Below are 23,779 nucleotides of genomic sequence, written 5' to 3' on the forward strand. Positions count from 1 at the left end.
TAGCTTTGAGATGCATATTATGCATGTGTGTGTTTAGCTTTTAAAGCACTGCTTGCTGGACCAGAGCACACAGCAAAATGGATACTGTGAAGCAGCTACTGCATGGGCATATGGTCTGTGATTTAGTATGTATTTAGTGTCTTCGTGCGCTGATGTGTATGTGTACATAGAAGACTGTTCTAAGCAATTGTTGAGTTTGTTACAGCTAATTCAGGACCTTCTCCAGATGATGTCATTCTATTATCTTATCTGTAAAGTTATAATCCTGCTTCGTATCCAGTCTCTCTAGTGATAGATTTCATTTTGAAGCGGAGCGCACAATCGATGGATGGACTCCCTGAGGGACCTGCAAGGTTAGCTGCTAGAAAACAGGCTCTTGATTATTACATTATCCTGCCTTACCCATCTGTTAGTTCCACCTTTGTATGCGTAACTGTTGTGTTAGCTGGAGGGTGGGGGGAGAAGATGAGCCTCTGAAACAATGCCGTCTGATTATTCCAATACAAAAATCAGCCTGGGATGCAGCATGAGCATTGTGTTTCGATTTTGACTGTGTAGGTTATGTACCAGACTTCAATATTGAGTCTTCTCGGAAGACATGGTGTGTGTTTCCTAAGGGGACTACAGGCCGCTTTGTGTGAAAATTTTCTTCTGTCCTTTCTGTTTTTGAAAGGAACCTTTTTTGCTATCCAGGAAATGTCTTTTCTTGTGCGTTGCTATGCCAACTGTTTGCAGCCATGGCCTTCTAAAGTAAGCATGATAATATAATTACGGTGTAATATTCAATTTTGACATTAGTAAATTTGCCAGTTTATTATTTTGCTTGTGACATGTTACTTTGGTTATAATGACTGCTAGCATAGTGCGTTTGCCTCGTGTAAAGAAATAGAAGTGTTAACAGAAACGTCTGCCACTGTCATGGTGTTGAGATTAATTGTTGAAAGTTGGTTAGCTCAGCTAAGCAGGGACCAGCAGTGACCACTCTGTCAGCATCGTTAGCAGCCAGGGAGGAGGTTCCTATTCATATGTACTGCCCTGATTCTTTAGTTGCGAATGAAACGGTAGTATTAACAATGCCTTGCTGAATGCTGCAGGCTGGTTTCTAGTCCTCGACTAATCTAATACTGCATTAAGCCCTTTGAGGGAGTCTGTGTGCGGTCAGCCATTTTAGCTTTCTCACAACCATCGGATCTGCTCTTGTTCTGAAGGAAGCTAGATGTTTACTTTTACAGCGGCTTTTTTCCTTCCATATTTGAGGTACTCCTAGTTTGTTTAGTCTTTTCATTATGAGGAAAAAAAAGCATCTGCTCAATTGATCTTAGCTTCTGTGCCAAATCAAACCCTGTTGGTAGTGACACTTCAGCTGCAGCTTTTTCATGCTGTAATGGGTGAATTGATGAGCTGATAGGAATCAGTCCATGATGTTTAAATTCAGTTCAACACACATTTCTTCATTATGAAACCATTAGCAATTGCAACTAATCATCCAATCATGGGGCAACAAGACAAAAACACAGTGAGTATTTTACAGCTGCCTACTGCTATATTTGAATATTGTACAGTATTAACATAGTACATTTTAAAAATTGCTCTGGTATTGATTGCTTTGGTGCTGGATCTCAGAGGCAGAGTTCAGTGTGATGGAATAGTCTAATGGCAGGATTGTTACTTCAACTAATTGTCATTTAACGAGCCACAATCATTATGGATTGTTTTCCTGTACTGTTCTTGAGTTATTTAATTTATTTATTTCTCAAAGTCCATGTGTTGTATGGAATCAGTTCAGTAGAAATTATCTGTGCTTTTAGTTTTCATCTAACCACTGTATAGTCAAAGGTTCCAAATACTCAGACGCAGGATTTGTTGAGTGGAGGTCCAAATTGTGTAATAGGTAATAGATGTGTTAACTATTGAAAGCACAATGGTACTCATTTAATGCTGTATAAAAATGGAGACAGTTATTTTTATTTTTGGGAATTTCCTGGCACAGTAGTGGTCTTAAGTGTCCAAAGGCTGCTGGAAAACAATTGTGCAGCTTGTGCATGCATACCTTAGAAGATAAATATTTAGCTTTTATTTAAGAGGTGAATGATTTGTTCCAAAGCATTCATTTTAGAAGGCATTTAAGAAGAAAAGGGTTTTCCAAGTTAAAGTTGTCTTCCCTAGATGCCCCAGTAAATACAAATTGGAACACAAGCACTAATAAACTGGTCGCAACTTGAGCGAAAACAAAGACACGTACTGGCATTTTTATAATTGATCCCTTGAGTCAGTGTTATCTTTAACACTTTTGAATCCCTTGGTTCGCCATCGTGTTGTTTGTTTTCTACATGGTGTATGTGTGGAATATGCTGAACATAATTTTTTTGAGAAAGACTAAGATCTTTGTATTTATATTCTGTCTTTGCAAGGAGCTGGCCAAAGATAACATAGTTCTGGAGAGCAAATCCTCTATGATGGTTGACTGAGGTTAGTTGAGTCCAAAAATAAAATCTCCACAGCTGTTTTTCTAACGTAGTATTTCATACATTAGACATAGTCGATGTAAGAAAGAAAATGAGTAATGGACCTGTAAGAATTGATAGTGATGGTTTTTATAGGATCATAAAAGGTGCATATTTATAAAATTAATGGAGTATATCAATCCTGATATTCTGGTTAGCTAGAAACGATGCAGTAAAGTTTAGAAGTAGATTATGGAGTTGGTTAGAGTTTTTCATGCGCAATAGATTTTTTTCTTTATCAAATGATTTTACAAGTTCTTTTACAAGATTTTGAGTTGCCTTTTTATGCAAGGTGTTAAAATGACTTATGAAAGTACAGGAAACTCTTTGGTATCCGGCACCGACGGGACCGGGATGGTGCCGGTTGATTAAAAATTCCGGATAATGGAGAGGTATATTTACCAAGGCTATTTTTAACAAACAAAAATAAAAATATCAAGAAATGTGCAGTATAATTGGGTACTCACCTACAGAATGTTGTGGTAAATGGATGGTGGAAGATGCTTGATTAAGTACAGTAATGCCAGTTGAGGGTAATCCATAACTCGGTAAAACAAAACTTTTAAACGACTATACTGTAGTTTTCGGAGTGAGAATTTTGCCGGTTATTAGAGAATTCCGGATATTTAAGTGCCGTTTAAACGAGAGTTTCCTGTAAAATGTAATGCATTTAGAAAAAGATTCAAGTTAGGGGATGCAGATGTTATTTGCAGTTTTTTTTAAATGGAAGAGACTTGAGGTGAAACTGCAAGTTAAAATGCAAAAAATTGATTGTGAAGGCAGTTTTAAAGTTGAAAAAATCACTTTTGTCTGATGTACGTGCTCTCAAATTTATGTACGTATTTACATAGCACCAGAAATGGCTTTGCAGTGCATTTGGCTGATTCCAAGAGCTCCTTCAAATATCCAGTTTTTGCTTAGATTTTTCCACATTATCTGCCTCCATTGCTTGGCCGGGCAGTCTGTTCCACATGTTCACCATCCCCTGTATAAAATATTAAATCTAAACTGTCTGTGCATCTTCCTCTTGTAAGTTCAAATCCATGTGCCCTGCCTCTAGAGTTTGTGGCCACCTCACTGCCCAATCTGCAATTTAGTGAGGTTTGTTTCTGTCGCTCAGCTCCAAGTTACATATATACATTGAGCAGCAATGACTCCAGCACTGATCTCTGTGGTCCCCTGTTAGTGACCCTTACTGTGTTGATGCCACCCCGTTCACAACCACCATTTGCTTTCTCTGGTTTAGCTAATTTTGAATTCACCTCAGAACCTTGCCTCCTATATTTTCCTTCCTATCTTGTAGACTTGTGTGGCATGGTATCCATATCTTTGCAGAAATCTAAGTATTTGAAATCCACAAAATTTTCATCATCACCAGAACTTGTTATTTCCTTGAAGAGCTTCAATCAATTCGTTAGGTAAGGCATCCTTTCCCATTATAGCAGAGCACTTGGAAAGCAGTGACAGGACCGGACAAAGTTAACATGGATTTACAAAAGGTAAATCGTGCTTGACTAATCTATTGGAATTTTTTGAGGATGTAACTGGTAAAATAGAACCAGTGGATGTGGTGTATTTGGACTTTCAGAAGGCTTTCGATAAGGTCCCGCATAAGAGATTAGCGTGCAAAATTAAGGCACATGGGATTGGGGGCAAGGTATTGACTTGGATAGAGAACTGGTTGGCGGATAGAAAGCAAAGAGTTGGAATAAACGGGTCGTTTTCCGAGTGGCAGGCAGTGACTAGTGGGGTACCGCAAGGATCGGTCCTAGGACACCAGCTGTTCACAATATATATTAATGATTTGGACGAGGGAATTGGATGTAATATCTCCAAATTTGCAGACGACACAAAGCTGGGTGGGAGGGTATGCTGTGAGGAGGCTGTCGTGAAACTCCAGTCCGATTTGGACAGGTTGGGTGATTGGGCAGAAACATGGCAAATGCACTATAATGTGGATAAATGTGAGGTTATCCACTTTGGTGTCAAAAACAAGAAGGCAGATTATTATTTGAATGGCAATAGATTGGGAAAGGGGAAGTGCAAAGAGACCTGGGTGTCCTTGTGCACCAGTCGCTGAAGGTAAGCATGCAGGTCCAACAGGCGGTTAAGAAGGCAAATGGTATGTTGGCCTTCGTAGCAAGAGGGTTCGAGTACAGGAACAAGGATGTCTTGCTGCAGCTGTACAGGGCCTTGGTGAGACCGCACCTTGAGTATTGTGTGCAGTTTTGGTCGCCTTATCTGAGGAAGGACGTTCTTGCCATGGAAGGAGTGCAGCGAAGATTCACCAGGCTGATACCTGGGATGGCAGGAATGACGTATGAGGAGCGATTGTGTCGATTGGGCTTATACTCACTGGAGTTTAGAAGATTGAGAGGGGATCTCATCGAAACCTATAAAATTCTGTCAGGCCTGGACAGACTAGAAGCAGGAAGGATGTTTCCGATGGCCGGGGAGTCCAGAACCAGGGGTCTAAGGATAAGGGGTAAGCCATTTAGGACTGAAATGAGGAGGAATTTCTTCACCCAGAGAGTGGTGAACCTGTGGAATTCTCTGCCACAGAGGGCGGTGGAGGCCAGTTCATTAAATATATTCAAGAAGGAGTTGGATATATTTCTTAAGGCTAAAGGGATCAAGGGATATGGGGAGAAGGCAGGGACAGGGTACTGAATTTGGATGATCAGCCATGATCTCATTGAATGGCCGAATGGCCTACTCCTGCTCCTATCTTCTATGTTTCTATATGAAACCATGCAAGGTCATTCTTACTGTACCAATGTAAAATTTTTATTATCCCCTCTTTCAAGATGCCTTCTACTTCTTGACCTACAACAGATGTTAAGCTCACTGGCCTGTCATTTTTTCATTTGTTTCTATGCCTCTTTTTAAAGATTAGTGTTATGGTAGCTACTTTCCAGTACTTAAAAATGCACCAATTTCAGTCTTCATGCCATTAATACCTTTGTATGTAATTCATTGGGCTTGTTGCCTTTTCTCTCTTTGACTTGTCTTAAATTTCTATTTTTTTTTCGTAATTCTTCCATCTGTCTGTGTATCTCTCCTCTCCAGCCCCCCACCCCCCATGAAAATTTGATCTTTGTGCTGATGAGACTGCCCATAGTCTTTTTTGTGGGAACACAAAAATAATTAATTGAGGCTATTTTCTATTCTTTGGTTATGTGATGGTGCCACTTTCAGGATCCTTCATTGGTCCCATTGCTAACTTTTTCACATGCTTGCTGCAAGTATGTTTATAGAAATTCTTAACCTTTTTTATATCCCCTGCTATCCAAACCTCTGTCTATTTTAGCACTAATTTTTTATTCTCCTTTACCTTGCTTTTATCTTCATCACGGTCCACTGTGCTGCTTTCCTTGGTCCCACAATGGTCTTTTCTCTCTGTTAAGTATTTGTTTTGTATTCTGCCTATATTTCTAAACTTAATCCACTTCTCTTTCATCATTTTTCCCTTCCATCAATGCTGTTCAGTCCAGTTTCCTTAACTCACCCCTTGCCATCTCAAAATCTGTCTTTCTAAAGTTGAATGTTTCTATTGCACTTGTCCTCTTTCCATCGCTAACTTTAACTGCATAACAACTGCACTAGTTCCTTACATGCTTCCCTTATTTGACTGCAAAGTTGCTGGTTCAGTCTGTCCTCCTGACTTGGTGTTCGTTTCCTTCTCTTCATGTCTCTTATCCCTATCCACAGGGTTTCCACCTTATCTACACACAGACCAGATAAGTCCATCTCTGTTATAATCAAGTTCTTTTTCACATAAAAGGCCACACCATTCCAGTTTGTCTTTTCTCTCTGAAAAATAATCTGCATCCCTGTATATTTTTAAAGCTTCAGTGCTCTGTTTTGAAAATCATAGGTTAGAAAGTATGTTTTTGTTCGTGCTTTATTTGTGACAACTGCATTTTTGCATTTATGTACGTAAGGACTACAATGATGAACAATTCGCTTTGGCATTACAACCTTACTATCGACTTTGGAAATTACTATTTTCAATGACCAGGTTGTCTGTCGCATCTTCACATCAACAGTATTTGCCTGTAAGTGCAAATTGCATCCTTCACACACAGTTCAGGAAAGCTTTTGAGGTGTGTTACTGTATTTTCTACCTGGTTATATTCAATATTGTCCCTACTGTATTTTTGTTCCCCTCATTAGTTCCTTCACATCATTCTCTGAACAGATACTATGCTCTCAGCTTCCTGCCAGTGCCACAGATAAACTAATCAATATGTGAATGTGGATAGAGTTACTTTGAACGCTCTTCCAATGTGGAATGCCTGGCATCTCTTGTATACTTGTCCTTGATCACTCGACCAGCACTCTTGTGTGGCAATTATGTGCACAAATTCATGCTATACCACTCCTGAATACAGTGTGTTGGAGCACCATCTATACCCCACATTTATTATATGCCAGGTATAACCTGAAACTGTTATCAGTGGGGTTATTTTTTTAACTTTGTTACCTGGGTGGTAACCTAGCAGAGTAGATTGCTTGCCCGTTGTCGAACATGCTCATTTTTGTTCCATTGAAACCAATGGAATGAAAGTTGAGTAAGTTGTACAGTGGGTGGGCGATCCAATCCACTGCCCTGGCGGCAAAGTTCAAAATTACCCCCATAATATTTCCAGTATTTTCATGTTATCGTGAAACTTACTGTAGCTGCATGTTATTATAATGCATAAAAGACTGACTTCCCAAGGATCTTGTTATAATCAGGGGAGGTTTACTGTAATGCATGATTTCCTGTACCTCTGTGCATTCATTTCAAACCAGAAAGCAAATGAATAGTGAAACCATGTTCCAATATATAAATCGAGACATCATTCTTTTTGTTTAATGGATCTTTTGGGTGGTAATTTGGGAAACCATCCAAGGTGTATTGTAAAGCCTGTAAAATTAAAGATCACAAAGTACAAATGAGGGAGACCACTTGGTCCATGGCATCTTGCTCATTCTCCCAGTGAAATGTAATCATCTGTCTCTTGAATGATGCCAAAGATTTTGCCTCCACTACCAGGAAAGCTATTTCAAGTATTAATCACTCTTTGCATTTTAAAAAGCTTCCTGTTATCATTCCTCAATTTTTTTTACCACTTTGCACCTTTGCCCTGCAGTGCCCTTTCCACTGTTTCCTCGGTCACAAGTAATGAGGAAGACTTCTTGGACAGAGTACTGACTGCAACAACACTTGCATTTATATGACGGTTTGATTGGGTAGATTTAGTGAAGATTTTTCCACTCGCGGGAAGTCCAAAACTAGGGCCTATGCATATAAGATAGTCCCTGATAACTCCAATAAGGAATTCAGGAGAAACATCTTTACCCAGAAAGTGGTTAGAATGTGGCACTTGCTACCACAAGTAGTAGTTGAGGCGGATAGCATAGATGCATTTAAAGGGAAGCAAGATAAACACGAGGGAGAAAGGAATAGAAGGTTATGTTGATAGATGAAGAGAGGTGGGAGGAGGCCTGTGTGGCGCATCAACAGGACTGAATGGCCTGTGTTTTTTGCTGTAGTCTATGCAATTGTGTATAGTAGCTTTTATATATGAATAAAGCACCTCAAGGTGCTACACACAGTAAAAGGAATAGATGCTGAACCTTTTGAGTTGAGAGAAGTGACTGGTGGACCTACTGTGACCCAAGGAGTTGCTTGAGCTGGAAAACCCCAGATCCAGTGTGTGCCTGAAAGTACCCCATCGAGGTGAGGAAACTGCTGTAATAACAAAACTCAGCTGCTCCCAACCATGTCGCCCAGAGAAACCATCAAGAAGCAGATTACTGCTCCCAAAACCTGTGTGGTGACACCAAGCGTGCTACTCTAGGCCTCTCCTCACCTAAAGCCAGCTCGAAGCTTCTGCACCCAACCATGAGGTACTCTGGAAAACCCTCCTGCTGCCTTCCTATTCAGCCCTCCACAAGCAAGCAGATCAGCAATTGTAACAGCTGATTTTCTTCCTTTTCCCACTCCAGTCTGGCTGCTGCATCTAATTAAAAGAGTCCCCAAGGATATTGATAGCAGTGCTGACTGAAGTGCTAATAGTGCCTGCTGACGTGACTGCTGCAGCCAGTACCAATGCTCCCAGCTATAGAAGTGAGCACTTGGGCTGAAATGCACTCCCCTCTTAATATCCAAACAACACCGTCAGCATTTCTTTCTACCACCAGGAACAATATTTGAAGGACTCCACATGTTTCCCCCCCCCGCCCCACCCTTTCAACCAAAGAAGATAGGAGCAGAATTCTACTGTCACCTTTAGCAACACCCCTATGAAGGATGGCGAAATGGAGCACAACACTCAATGCAAGTTAATCCGCTTCCTACAGACTGCTCCAACGCAACAGAGAGAGTGGGCAGAGGTTTAATGGGGAAGGCAGGTTGGGAGCGGGGGTGGCTCCGAAGCAGCCCGGAGGGCAGGTTTCCCGCAGGCCCTGCCAAATTTAATGGCAGGGCCTGATTTGCATGGAAAGATTCAGTTTCCCACCTGCAGCCAGCCAGGGTAGGCCTGTGGCACAAGGCTGCAGAGAGGAGGGGGAGAGGGAGGGGGGTAGCGTGGGGGCTGGGGGGCTGCCGAAGGAACGGGAATGGTTGAAAGCGATCAGGGGCCAGGACTAGTTGCGGGGGGGTGGTGGGGGGAGAGAGAAAGAGATTAGCTTCCAGGACCAGCATGGTGGGGGGATGTCAGAAGAGATTGGAGGCCAAGACCAGGTGGGTCGAAAGAGATTGGGAGCCGAGATCAACACGGAGGGGTGGGTCGGAAGAGATTAGGAGCCGAGATCAGCACGGAGGGGTGGGTCGGAAGAGATTGGGGGCCGAGATCAGCACGGAGGGGTGCGTCGGAAGAGATTGGGGGCCGAGATCAGCACGGAGGGGTGCGTCGGAAGAGATTGGGGGCCGAGATCAGCACAGAGGGGTGCGTCGGAAGAGATTGGAGGCCGAGATCAGCACGGAGGGGTGCGTCGGAAGAGATTGGGGGCCGAGATCAGCACGGAGGGGTGGGTCGGAAGAGATTGGGGGCCGAGACCAGCATGGAGGGATGGGTTACATAGAAACATAGAAGATAGGAGCAGGAGTAGGCCATTCGGCCCCTCGAGCCTATTCCGCCATTTAATCAGATCATGGCTGATCATCCAAATTCAGTACCCTGTCCCTGCTTTCTCCCCATATCCCTTGATCCCCTTAGCCTTAAGAAATATATCTAACCCCTTCTTGAAAATATTTAATGAATTGGCCTCAACGGCCTTCTGTGGTAGAGAATTCCACAGGTTCACCACTCTCTGGGTGAAGAAAGTCCTCCTCATCTCAGTCCTAAATGGCTTACCCCTTATCCTTAGACTGTGACCCCTGGTTCTGGACTCCCCCACCATCGGGAACAGCCTTTCTGCGTCTAGTCTGTCTAGTCCTGTTAGAATTTTATAAGTTTCAATGAGATCCCCTCTCATTCTTCTAAACTCTAGCGAATACAAGCCTAATCGACCCAATCTCTCTTCATACGTCATTCCTGCCATCCCAGGTATCAGTCTGGTGAATCTTCGCTGCGCTCCCTCCATGGCAAGAACATCCTTCCTCAGATAAGGCGACCAAAACTGCACACAATACTGAAGGTGTGGTCTCACCAAGGCCCTGTACAACTGCAGCAAGACGTCCTTGCTCCTGTACTCGCATCCTCTCGCTATGAAGGCCAACATACCATTTGCCTTCTTAACCGCCTGCTGCACCTGCATGCTTACCTTCAGCGACTGGTGCACAAGGACACCCAGGTCTCGTTGCACTTCCCCTTTCCCAATCTATTGCTGTTCAGATAATAATCTGCTTCCTGTTTTTGCCACCAAAGTGGATAACATAAGAACATAAGAACATAAGAAATAGGAGCAGGAGTAGGCCAATCGGCCCCTCGAGCCTGCTCCGCCATTCAATAAGATCATGGCTGATCTGATCCTAACCGCCAATCTACTATCACAGAACCATCTCCTGAATTTAACAGAATTAAACACACGAAATAGCAGCAGGATCAGGCTACACGGCCCCTGGGCCCGCTCCGCTACCCACAGGGCCATGTCCGATCCGAACCTGGACTCATGTCCAAATTCCTGCCCGCTCCCCGTAACCCTTAATTCCCTTTACTTCTAGGAAACTGTCTATTTCTGTTTTAAATTTATGCAATGATGTAGCTTCTACAGCTTTTTGGGGCAGCATATTCCATGGACCTACCACCCTCTGAGTGAAGTAGTTCCTCCTCATCTCAGTTTTGAAAGAGCAGCCCCTTATTCTAAGACTATGCCCCCTAGTTCTAGTTTCACCCATCATCGGGAACATCCTCCCCGCATCCACCCGATCCAACCCCTTCACAATCTTATATGTTTCAATAAGATCGCCTCTCATTCTTCTGAACTCCAATGAGTAGAGTCCCAATCTACTCAACCTCTCCTCATATGTCCATCCCCTCATCCCCGGGATTAACCGAGTGAACCTTCTTTGTACTGACTCGAGAGCAAGTATGTCTTTTCTTAAGTATGGACACCAAAACTGTATGCAGTATTCCAGGTGCGGTCTCACCAATACCTTGTACAACTGAAGCAATACCTCCCTATTTTTATATTCTATCCCCCTAGCAATGAAAGCCAACATTCCATTGGCCTTCTTAATCACTTGCTGCACCTGCATACTAACCTTTTGAGTTTTGTGCACCAGGACCCCCAGATCCCTTTGTACTTCAGTACTTTCCAGTTTCTTGCCATTAAGATAATAACTTGCTCTACGATTTTTCCTGCCAAAGTGCATAACCTCGCACTTTCCAGTATTGTATTCCATCTGCCAAATCTCTGCCCACTTACTTAGCCTGTCTATGTCCCCTTGCAGGTTTTTTATGTCCTCCTCACTCACTACTTTCCCTCCCATCTTAGTATCATCTGCAAACTTTGATATGTTACACTCGGTCCCCTCCTCCAAATCGTTAATATAGATTGTAAAGAGTTGGGGACCCAGCACTGACCCCTGCGGAACACCACTAGTTACTGATTGCCAGTCTGAGAATGAACCATTTATCCCAACTCTCTGCCTTCTGTTAGATAGCCAATCCTCTATCCATGCCAGAATATTACCCCCAATCCCGTGATTTTTTATCTTAAGCAATAATCTTTTGTGTGGCACCTTGTCAAATGCCTTTTGGAAGTCTAAATACACTACGTCCACTGGTTCCCCTTTATCCACCCTATATGTTACTTCCTCAAAGAACTCCAGCAAATTTGTCAAACATGACTTCCCCTTCATAAAACCATGCTGACTTTGTCCTATTAAATTATGATTATCCAAATGTCCTGTTACTGTCTCCTTAATAATGGACTCCAAAATTTTACCTACCACAGATGTTAGGCTAACCGGCCTATAGTTTCCAGCCTTCTGTCTACTGCCCTTTTTAAATAAGGGTGTTACATTAGCAGTTTTCCAGTCTGCCGGGACCTTTGCTGAGTCCAGGGAGTTTTGGAAAATTATTACCAATGCATCCACAATCCCTACCGCCACTTCCCTCAAGACCCTAGGATGTAAGCCATCAGGTCCAGGTGATTTATCCGCCTTGAGTCCCATTATTTTACCGAGTACCACTTCCTTAGTGATTTTGATCGTGTTTAGCTCCTCCCCCCTATAGCCCCCTGTTTGTCCAGTGTTGGGATATTCTTAGTGTCCCCTACTGTAAAGACTGATACAAAATATTCATTCAGTGTTTTTGCCATCTCCATATTTCCCACCATTAATTTCCCGGCCCCATCCTCTAAGGGACCAACATTAACTTTAGCCACCCTTTTTCTTTTTATATAACTATAAAAACTCTTACTATCTGTTTTTATATTTTTTGCTAATTTACTTTCATAATCTATCTTCCCTTTCTTAATCAATCTTTTTGTTATTTTTTGCTGTCTTTTAAAGTTTTCCCAATCCTCTATCCTCCCACTAGATTTGGCTACCTTATATGCCCTTGTTTTTAGTCGAATACTATCCTTAATTTCTTTACTTAGCCACGGATGGCTGTCTTTTCTTTTACACCCTTTTCTTCTCAGTGGAATATATTTTTTTTGGAAGTTGTAAAATAACTCCTTAAATGTACACCACTGATCATGTATCGTCTTACCCTTTAATCTATTTTCCCAATCCACTCTACTCAGTTCCGCTCTCATACCTTCATAGTCTCCTTTATTCAAGCTTAGCACGCTTGTTTGAGATCCAACCTTCTCTCCCTCTAATTGAATATGGAATTCAACCATGTTATGGTCACTCATTCCAAGGGGATCCTCTACTAGGACATTTTAAATTAATCCTGCCTCGTTACACAGGACCAGATCTAAGGTTGCTTGCCCCCTGGTTGGTTCAGTTACATACTGCTCAAGAAACCCATCCCTAATACACTCAATGAACTCATCCTCAAGGCAGCCCTGCCAAATTTGATTTGTCCAATTAATATGATAGTTAAAATCCCCCATAATTATAGATGTTCCCTTATTGCAAGCCTCAACTATTTCCTGATTGATACTCCGTCCAACAGAGTTGCCACTGTTCGGAGGCCTATAGACTACGCCCACTAGTGTTTTTTTCCCCCTTATTATTCCTTACCTCCACCCAAACTGTTTCATTATCCTGATCTTTTGACCCAATATCATTTCTCTGTATTACAGTGATTCCTTCCTTTATTAACATAGCCACCCCACCTCCCCTTCCTTCCTGCCTGTCCTTCCTGATCGTTAAATAACCTGGTATGTTTAATTCCCAGGCATTGTCACCCTGCAGCCATGTTTCTGTAATGGCCACAAGGGGGGCACGGTGGCATAGTGGTTAGCACTGTTGCCTCACAGCGCCAGGGACCCGGGTTCAAATCTGGCCTCGGGCGACTGTCTGTGTGGAGTTTGCACATTCTCCCTGTGTCTGCGTGGGTTTCCTCCGGGTGCTCCGGTTTCCTCCCACAGTCCAAAGATGTGCAGGTTAGGTTGATTTGGCTATGATAAATTGACCCTTAGTGTTAGGGGATTAAATACGTGGGGTTACGGGGATAGGGTGGGATATGTGTCGGTGCAGGCTCGATGGGCCGAAATGGCCTCTATCTGCACTGTAGATTCTGTGATCATACCCATATGTAGTTATTTGTGCCATTAACTCGTCTATTTTGTTACGAATGCTACGTGCATTCAGATAGAGAACTTTCAAATATGTTTTGTGACACTTAGTTCCTGCTTTTGCCCTTTTTATTACTTTACCTTTTACTCCATACCTTCTGCCCCTTCCTGACACGCTCTGGTTTTTAATTTCCCCACTGCTACCTAAGTCTATGACCTTCTCTGTTGTCATTTTTATTAACCTTGCATTTATCCACATTATACTGCATCTGCCATGCATGGGTTGGAAGAGATCAGGGTCCGGGACCAGCATGGCGGGGTCGGAAGAGATTGGCGGCTGGGACCAACACGGCGGGGGGGGGGGCGTCGGGCGAAGATTGCGGGGCTGGGAACAGCACCGGGGTGGGGTGTTGGTTGAGGAAGAGATTGGTGGGGTTGGGACCAGCATGTGGGGAGGGGGGGAAGGGATTGGAGGCCGGGACCTGCGCGGCTGGAGGGGGGGTGCCGGCACCAGCATGGGGTGTGGGGTAGTTGGGTGAAGATGTGGGGCCGGACGAGCATGGAGAGGGGAAGGCCTCGTGTGGGGATTGGGGGCGGGTGGGTCTCCAATCGCGGGGGCCTCGGGGGTTAGGTAGAGACCCTGGATTCAGGAGGTAAGTGTTAAAGGCACTTGTCTCCTGGATCCAGCAGTCCTCGCCTTGCATTAGGTGGCAGGTTTTACGAGGCCTGCAAAACCCGACCAGCAAACGTTAAATTGAAAATGGAGCTTAAAGCGGAGGATTCCAGCCTTATTTTAATACTTATACAGATGACCTACCTCCTGGCAGCGGGTTGGCTGCCTGCCCCCACCCGCCTCCATAAAATCCGGAAGTGGGCGCGTTGGAGGAGGGTTCTGGTCGGATTCAGAATTTTAACACTTTACATTCCCGCACAACCCCAACCCACCTGTTTTTTTTCGGTTAAAATTCCCCCCAGTGAATCTGGACTCCATTCCTGCGATCAACCAACATTCCTCGATGGCCAGTTCAGTACCCACAGCAACACAAGCCCCAACACTATCCTAATGTTTCTGGCGAAAGATCATCGAACTGAAACGTTAACCCTACTTTCCTCTCTCCACGTATGTTGCATGGCATGTGCACAGCACTGAAATGGCCCTAATCAAAGTCATGTCATCCTCTGTGACTGTGACCGTGGTGCACTATTTCTCATCCTCGTGGCCTCTCTTTATCCTTCGACATGGCTGACTACACCATCCTCCTCCAATACCACTCCTCTGTTGACCAGCTGAGTGGGTCTGCTCTCGCCTGGTTTCACTCTTGTAGCCAGAGAATCACTTGCACTGATTTCTCTTCTCATCCCTGTACCATTAACTCTGGAGTCCTACAAGGAGCTATCTTTGGCCCCCTCCTATTTCTCATCTACATGCTGCGTCTCGGCGACGACGGGACATCAGGTACTACATGTACGCTGACTACCCTTGGCCTTGTCCAACATCCACCCTTGGACGAGCCGCAATTTACTCCAAATTTAACATTGGAAAATCCATTGCCTTTGGCCCCTGCCACAAACTCCATTCCCTTGCCAAAGATTCCATCCCTCTCTCTGGCCACTACCTTAGGCTGAACCATACTGTTCACAACCTTGGAATTTTATTTTATGCTGACCTGAGCTTCCAAGCCTATACCCTCTCTATCACAAAGACCGCATACTTCTTCCTACAAAACATCACCTGTCTCCACCCCTGCCTCAGCTCATCTGCTGCTGAAACCCTCAGTCATGTTTTTGTTACCTTCAGACTCAACTATTCCAATGCCCTCCTGTCTGGTCTCCTACCCTCCATAAACTTGAGCTCATCCAAAACTCTGCTGCCCGTATTCTAGCCTGTACCAAATCCTGCTCACCCATCAACCCTGTGCTCATCCTCGTGTTCAAATCCCTCCATGGCCTTGCCGCCCCCTAGCTCTGTAACTTCCTCCAGCCCTACAAAAACTCTACGTTCCTCAATTAAGGATGTTTGTGCATCCCCACTTCCTTCGCTCCACCATTGGCGGCCGTGCCATCAGTGGTCTAAGCCCAAAGTTTTGAATTCCTTCCCTAAATATCTCCTCTCCTCCTTTAAGATTCTCCTTAAAACTTTGACCAAGCCTTTAGTCACCTATCCTAACATCTCCTTTGGCTCTCTGTCAATTTTTGTTTTATTACGCTCCTGTGAAGCGCCTTGGAATGCTTTCCTTCATTAAAGGAGCTATATAAATACAAGTTGTTGCTGTTGTTGAGTGTTTTCAGCATTTTCTGTTCAATATTCAACTCAGTAATCCATCACCCCTACAAGTCAGGATTTAAATTTAAATAGTGCTGTGGATTGACCTTTACTATTGTACTTAGTATTTTATGTACCTTTGTTAAGTCCTTTATTATTTGTTCCCTTTTAGGGTTGGAGTTCGAGGCTTTTTTTTAACCTTTCCTCATAATTCAGTTCTCTGATACAAGGGATCAGCTTCCTTTACTTCTCTGCACTGGTTCTATGGCTTTATGCTTTGGTGACAAGAACCGACCAGAATAAGATGTAGCCTGACCAGAGCATTATGTAGCTTCACCTTGATGCTCGCCTCAACAACAACAACAACAACAACTTGTATTTATATAGCTCCTTTAAAATCGTAAAACATCCCAAGGCGCTTCACAGGAGCGTTATCAAACAAAATTTGACACCGAGCCACATGAGATATTCGGGCAGATGAAAAGAGGTAGGTTTTAAGGAGCGTCTTAAAGGATGAAAAAGAGGTAGAGAGGCGGAGAGGTTTAGGGAGGGAATTCCAGAGCTTAGGGCCTCGGCAGCTAAAGGCACGGCTGCCAATGGTGGAGTGATTAAAGTCGGAGATGCGCCAGAGACCAGAATTGGAGGAGCGCTGATATCTCGGTGAGGGGGTGGGGGTTACAGAGATAGGGAGGGGTGAGGCCATGGAGGGATTTGAAAGCAAGGATGCGAATTTTAAAATCTCATACTGTACTGATTCGTCATTAATGTTTTTCACTAACTGTTTCTGTGATAAGTCTTAGATTGTGAGAGGAGATTGCTAATAATGGTGACAAATGAAAGCAAGCATAATCCTTAATCATTTGATTGGTAGAAAGTAATGACTGGAGCCAAAAATCTTGTTCCATATCTTTGTACTCAAATGAAATGAAGCTATACTTCGTGTAGTGCTTGCTGCATAATGTTAATAGCTGTTCAGCGGGAAGTTTCTGAAAAAGAATGATTGTTACTTAACAGTTTAAAATACACACATGGCAGCAGTATTTCTCTATTCCCTTCTCCCAATATTGTAAATTTATTGAAAGAAACAAAATGATTGTTCAAATCCAAAATACCATTAGCTGCCCAAGAATGGGCAGGCAGGTGAGCCATTCTTAGGTCTCTGGCAGTAGCTCTCTGAAACTGATCTCATGGAAGTTTCTAAGAATGACATGGGTCAGCTGCCCACCAAATGTTATTTGTATTATTTTCCCTATCGTTCTAAGAAAGAATCTGCCTGTTGCCCCCCCACCCCACCCCCCTTGCGGGATGAGGAATTTACTTTTCCAAAAGTCGCAGTGTCGAGCTATGTCTGACCACTCTGGGTCATGCAATAATTCACCACAATATTTTTCCACTGAGCAGTTTCTGTAGCAGTTTTTGTTCATGATCTACTGCACCTAGCATGCTAGTTGTGACTGTAGCTAGTTACTGAAGTATCCACATGTGTAGTTTTGTCTTCCTGTTGAGGCTATGCGCAAGTTGAATCTTTTCCTACAACAACAACCTGCAATTATATAGTGACTTTAATGTGGTAAAACATCCCAAGGCAATTCACAAGAACGTTATCAAACAAAATTTGACTCTGAGCCACATGAGATATTTAGGACAGATGACCAATAGCTTAGTCAAAGAGGCAGGTTTTAAGGAGCATCTTAAAGGGGGGGAGTGAGGTGTAGGGAGGGAATTCCAGAGTTTAGGACCTAGGCAGCGGAAAGCACAATGCAGTTAAAATTGGATACGCACAAGACCAGAAATACAAAAAGTTGGCAGCTTTTGGAACTTTTTAAATTGCTGACCGCAGTTGTTTTATAGTTATATTTACTTTATATTTATTGAATGACTTCCACAACCTTGTCTATTAACACCTTTTGCAGATGGATATTTGTGAGGGTTCCTCATATACAGGAAACTCTTTTTTATCCGGCACCGACGGGACCGGCGTGGTGCCGGTTGATCAAAAAGTCCGGATTACAGAGGTATACTTACCAAGGTACGAGAGCCCCGTACACGACCACAGGTGCAGGAGCCCCGGTTACACGGCACTTGTGCAGGAGTCCCAGTTACATGGATCAGATCCAGGAGTCCCTGTTGCGCGGCCACAGGTGCGGGAACCCTGGTTACACGGCCACAGATCCAGGAACCCCGGTTACACGGCCACAGATCCAGGAACCCCGGTTACACGGCCACAGATCCAGGAACCCCGGTTACACGGCCACAGATCCAGGAACCCCGGTTACACGGCCACTAATATATAGTAAAACTCACCTGAACCTACTCCTGAATTTTGCCGGTTAAGAGAGATTTCCGGATATTTAGGTGCCGGTTAAAAGAGAGTTTCCTGTATGTAGTTTTAAATGCAACTGCTAATGTTTATTGCTAGTTGCTACAAAGTGATACAATAAAGTGAACTTGGCCTTGCTTTATATGTCAGAATTGTAGGTCATGACAGTGCCATAAAGCTTGGGAACAGCTCAGTAAATTAATGTTACCGTATGCCTGGGATTTCTGTGAAGTTAAATGGCAAAAATAATCATGTGGAACCCTACTGAGTTGTCTTGAGAAGAGTAATGTTTCCAGAGCTTGTTTAAACATAAATTTTGAGCTCGATTTCATTTTCAATCTTCAATTTAAAAATAACTTTTCTGTATGCAATAATTAAAACATAATTTCTTGTTAATACCTGGTATTTTTCTACAATTTTAGTACATTTTAACTTGGTTCCATGAAGCATTTTTGACCTTTGTAATGTGTTGTAATTATATACAGCAAGGCCATATTTTAATTTTGAGGTCAGAACGCCAGGCTTAAAATTTCATTAAAACAGCTGTCATAATCTGTGTTGTCTAAACTGATGTGCAGGGTATTCCACTAGAGCTAGAATTGAATAAACATCACTAGAATCACTGCAGGAAATCTAGTCAGATTTCAAATGCTATGATTCTCTTAACCTTCATAGTGTAAGACATAGTTCAATCTGCTGTGTTGTAAGCTGTCATGAATGTTTCGTGTCAATTATGTAATGCTTTCTTTGGTTGCATGTATGCTCTTAATTGAGGAATAAGTTGATTGCAGGCATGTCATATTCATTAAGAATTTTTCTTTTGGGTTTTTCCATTTTTTGTTTGATTTGTGTCTTGCTTTCTGGTGCCTTTGGCATGTTGCAAGAATTTATTGAATCACTCTTTTTAGCAGCAGACCAACTTGTCTTATTCACATGTGACCGTAATAGTTGACTAAAGTCTGAAAAATGGTCGGTGGAAATAGGGAAATGAAGGGGCGGAAAAGATAGGAAGTGTAGCTTTCCTGAGCAGAATAGAAAATGAATAAAGGGCAGCGTGTTAAATAGATGTTTTTGTTAAGGTTCTTGCTGTAGCCATTCTTCTTGTTTTCGAAAAAAATGAAATGTTGTTCTTGTACCCTATTAGAGCTTAATGATAATTAGTATTATAGCTTGCATACAACTGATTGATGAAGGGATTGCCCAAAAAAATTAAAACCTCAGATTAAAAAAAAAAGAATAAGTTGCCATGGAATGGAAGCATGGAGAGATAAAGGGGTGATGATGACAACATAGAAACTTCCCAGGCTTATTGGCTCTGAGGCTGGGACAGCTGTTAGAATAATGTCTTCATTAGGCCAAATTCCTACGGGGCTTAAATGCTTATTGCAGCAAAAAAATGCCTGAATAAAATGTCAATTATAATCAGAAAATATTGTGAAATGTGATTCTGCATTTATGTTAAAGGAAGATCACTTCATATTCATCCTTGGGTGTTAGTTGTTCATTGAGTGGAACCTTGTTCTAGAATTAAATTACAGTATATGAAAACCCAAATTTTCATTCTTCGTTCCCTTGCCATATTAGTATTTTGTTAATTGTCATTTCTTCATTTGCTTTCCCCATGGCAGTCAAGCTTAGAACATCACACAAATGTGAAAAGGCATTTCAATTTAGGTGTAGCCAGTTGCAATAATTCTGTTCTTTGTATGTTACAGTAGAAGCTTCTTAACATGAATTCCACTGTGCAGATCAAAAAATTTAGTTTAGTGAATCATTTTCTTATTAATTAAATATCATTACAGTACCACTTAAAAAAAATCAGTTATGATCCACTTTTTATTTTATTCGGTCCATTTCTATTCATTTAATAAAGGTTGCTGCACCATCTCAAAAATGGCAATAAGGAATTAAGATTGGCTGAGAAAAAACAAGGGAGTTCAGAGGTGCAAGGACACTGTTGAAATGACCAGATCAATAAAGTATGTGATGGGGCTAAGTTTTCTTCTTATTTGGTGTCAGGAGAATGTTTCCCTGGGTTTTATTATTCATCTGGTCCTATCCTCCATAGGTCTTTTAGAGGCTGCTCTGTAATACAAAGATCCATTTCAACATAAACATGCACGTGCAGATCATCATCATATACTGCTTCAAATCACTTAAGTTGATAGTGCGAGCAGGCCTGGCAATCAACACATCATAATGCAATTATGCTTCATAAGTGTCACATTTTGGGAGTTTTGACCATGTTTCTAGAGAAAGGATTTGGAAAAGAGTTTCATTTCAGTCTTTGGCTTTTAAATCAAAAGTGTATTCACAAGGTTTTTTTAAAAAAGCCCCGAGACAGAAGGTTGTTAAAATTCTAAGGGGCTAGGCATTGAAGTTGTGTCCCAAAAGACTGTAAGCAATAAGGAATTTATTCTCGTGATAATTGATAAATGTCTTACAACAATTATGTTGGGAGATGCCTGACCCCAGGTGCTCGACAGGGGCTGTTTGGCATAGGGCCTCCTTTCAGGTTATGAACACAAGAAGTTAAAGACAGAGAAAGAAACACACGCCGACAGTCAGGCTTTTTTAAACAGAAAGCTGCAAGGACAAGCTTTCGCAAAATGCAGAAGATTAGAATTTAGGAGGGTACGTTACTTTGTTTCAGTCAAGCAAGGTAACCCACTGATGTGGAGAAGGGTAGCACATTAATTATTTTATATTATTTGCAAAGATAAGATGTACTGCTGGAAGTAAGTGAGTCTGATCATAAGTCTTGCTCTGTATGTTCACTTGCTATGAAATAAAGCAGCTTAATGATTCATATCTGGCCTTGTCTTGCCAAATGTTTTCTTGACTTGCCTTTGAAAAGATTGAAGAGACGCACGTGGGGGTATGTGTGAAAGACACGAATGTAGAGTTCAGATCTTAAAGGGTATTGTTACACCCATGGGTTACACTATTATATAGTTAAATATTGGATAGCATGGGCACACTTCTATACATATTAATCATCTACATACTGCCCCTCGGTGACATCATTCAAAAACACAACGTCAGGTTCTACACGTACGCTGACGACACCCAGCTCTACCTCACCACCACACCTCTCGTCCTCTCCACTGCCACTGTGTTGTCGGGTTGCTTGTCTGACATCTAGTACTGGATGAGTAGAAATTCCCTCCAATTAAACATTGGGAAGACAAACTCTGTTCCCTAGCCACCAATTCCATCCCCCTACACCAATAGCAAAATACTGCGGATGCTGGAAATCTGAAATAACAACAGAAAACACTGGAAAAACTCAGCAGGCCAGGCAGCATCCGTGAAGAGAGAAACAGAGTTAACGTTTCAGGTCGAAGACCTTTCGTCAGAACTGGAAAAAAGCAGGAAAAGGAACCGATTTTAAAGCAAGTTTAGAGGCTGGGAAATGGGGGAGGGGCTGAAAGATCAAAATGGAAGGTCTGTGATAGGATGGAAGGCAGGAGAAGAAAAGAGGCATTAAGAGATATTCAAGGCAAGAGGAGATGGTAATGGGACAGGTTAAGAAACAGGATAGCTCTAGATGAAGTGTGAATTGCGCTGGCAGATTGAAAGACAGCTGCCATGTGGGAGGGAAAAAAATAAAGCAAGCACAAACAAAAAGTGTGGATAAAAAATATATGTGATAGGGGCCGAGGTTATGATCTGAAATTGTTGAACTCTATGTTGAGTCCAGAGGGCTGTAAAGTGCCTAATTGAAAGATGAGGTGCTGTTCCTCGAGCTTACGCTGAGCTTCCATGGAACAATGCAAGAGGCCGAGGTCAGTGAGGTCTGAGTGGGAATGGAGTGGTGAATTAAAGTGACAGGCGACCGGAAGCTCGGGGTCCCCCTTACGGACTGAATGGAGGTGTTCCGCAAAGCAGTCACCCAATCTGCGTTTGGTCTCCCCAATGTAGAGGAGACCACATCGTGAGCAGCGAATACAGTATACTAAATTGCAAGAAGTACAAGTAAATCACTGTTTCACCTGGAAGGGGTGTTTGGGGCCCTGGACAGTGGGAAGGGGGGAGGTATAAGGGCATGTGTTGCATCTCCTGCGCTTGCACAGGAAGGTGCCGGGCGAAGCGGAAGGGGTGCTGGGGGTGACAGAGGAGTGGACTAGGGTGTCGCGGAGGGAACGGTCCCTACGGAATGCTGTAAGGGGAGGTGAGGGGAAGATGTGTTTGGTGGTGGGATCACGCTGGAGGTGGCGGAAATGGCGGAGGATGATCCGTTGAATGTGGAGGCTGGTGGGATGAAAGGTGAGGACAAGGGGAACCCTATCGTGGTTCCGGGAGGTTCGTGGTGAGGGCAGAAGTGCGGGAGATAGAACTGACACGGATGAGGGCGTGTCAACCGCAGTAGAGGGAAATCCCCGGTTGAGGAAAAAGGAAGACATGTCGGAAGCACTGGTATGGAAGTTGGCATCGTCAGAGCAGATGCGACGGAGAAACTGGGAGAATGGAATGGAGTCCTTACAGTAGGCGGGCATTTCCCAGCCCCTAAACTTGCTTTAAAATCTGTTCCTTTTCCTGCTTGTTTCCAGTTCTGACGAAAGGTCTTTGACCTGAAACATTAACTCTGTTTCTCTCTCCACGGATGCTGCCTGGCCTGCTGAGTTTTTCCAGCGTTTTCTGTTGTTGTTTCAGATTCCATCCCCCTCCCTGGCCATTGTTTCAGGCTGAACCAGTCTGTTCACAGCCTCAGCGTCTTATTGGATCCTGAGCTGAGCTTCCGCCCCCACATCCTGTCCATCACTAAGACTGCCTACTTTAATATCGCCTGTCTCTGCCCCTGTCTCAGCCCACCCGCTGCTGAAACCCTCATCCATTCTTTTGTTACTTCCAGACTCGACTATTCCAATGTTCTCTTGGCCGGCCATCCACCAGATCTTCCATCCACCAGAAACTTGAGGTCATCCAAAACCCTGCTGCTTGTATCCTAACTTGTACCAAGTCGCGTTCACCCACCACCTCTGTGCTCGCTGACCTATGTTGGCTCCCGGTTCACCAACGCCTCGTTTAAAATTCTCATCCTTGTCTTCAAATCCCTCGTTTTAAGATGCTCCTTAAAACCGACCTCTTTGACCAAGCTGTTGGTCACCTGTCCTAATGCTCAGTGTCAAATGTTTTGTCTGATTACACTCCAGTGAGGCGACCTGGGACGTTTCACTACGTTAAAGGTGCTATATAAATGCAAGTTGTTATAGTAAGATGCTCAGAGTCTTTACAGAAGTGATCAGCATCGCTTTACCTGAGAGACTATGTAAGGCATGGCCCACAATTGTAAGAATGAGACTTAGAGGGTCTGGGAAAAATATCCTCAAAGTAAAGTAGCTCACAAAAGATTTAAGAACCAAGAAAAAAAACTTGTACGTCACATTCCCCATTCTTTTACAGTGCGGTTTGTCATTTTCAGGATTAAGACTCTTGTGTTTGCATGCACCCAGATGAAAAGAACTGGCTCATGATATTTCTTGGGCCAGGAGCAAAGGCACTGGACCTGTCCATAGATTGATAAATGCATGAAAATCTAAGCCTGTGCTGTTGTTGGAACAC

The 23,779-nt window shown here is 43.1% G+C and overlaps 1 protein-coding gene across 12 annotated transcripts in view; it reads left to right on the top strand.

Moving 5' to 3' along the window:
• The window catches only part of rapgef2b (Rap guanine nucleotide exchange factor 2b), a 1,083,630-nt gene that overhangs the window by 388,040 nt on the left and 671,811 nt on the right, over positions 1-23,779 (top strand). The window contains exon 1 of one of the 12 annotated variants that reach the window (XM_086010791.1): positions 825-1,516. The exons of the other annotated variants lie outside the window; for them this stretch is intronic. Within the exon in view, the coding sequence (XP_085866917.1) occupies positions 1,457-1,516 (60 nt within the window). The 5' untranslated portion in view covers positions 825-1,456. Of the gene's footprint in view, positions 1-824; positions 1,517-23,779 lie in introns of those variants that run through there. 12 annotated transcript variants of the gene reach the window in all.

This window comes from Somniosus microcephalus, chromosome 2 (genome assembly GCF_052327205.1).
Source record: "Somniosus microcephalus isolate GS21.2 chromosome 2, FLI_Smic_1.0, whole genome shotgun sequence".
Lineage (NCBI taxonomy): Eukaryota > Metazoa > Chordata > Chondrichthyes > Squaliformes > Somniosidae > Somniosus > Somniosus microcephalus.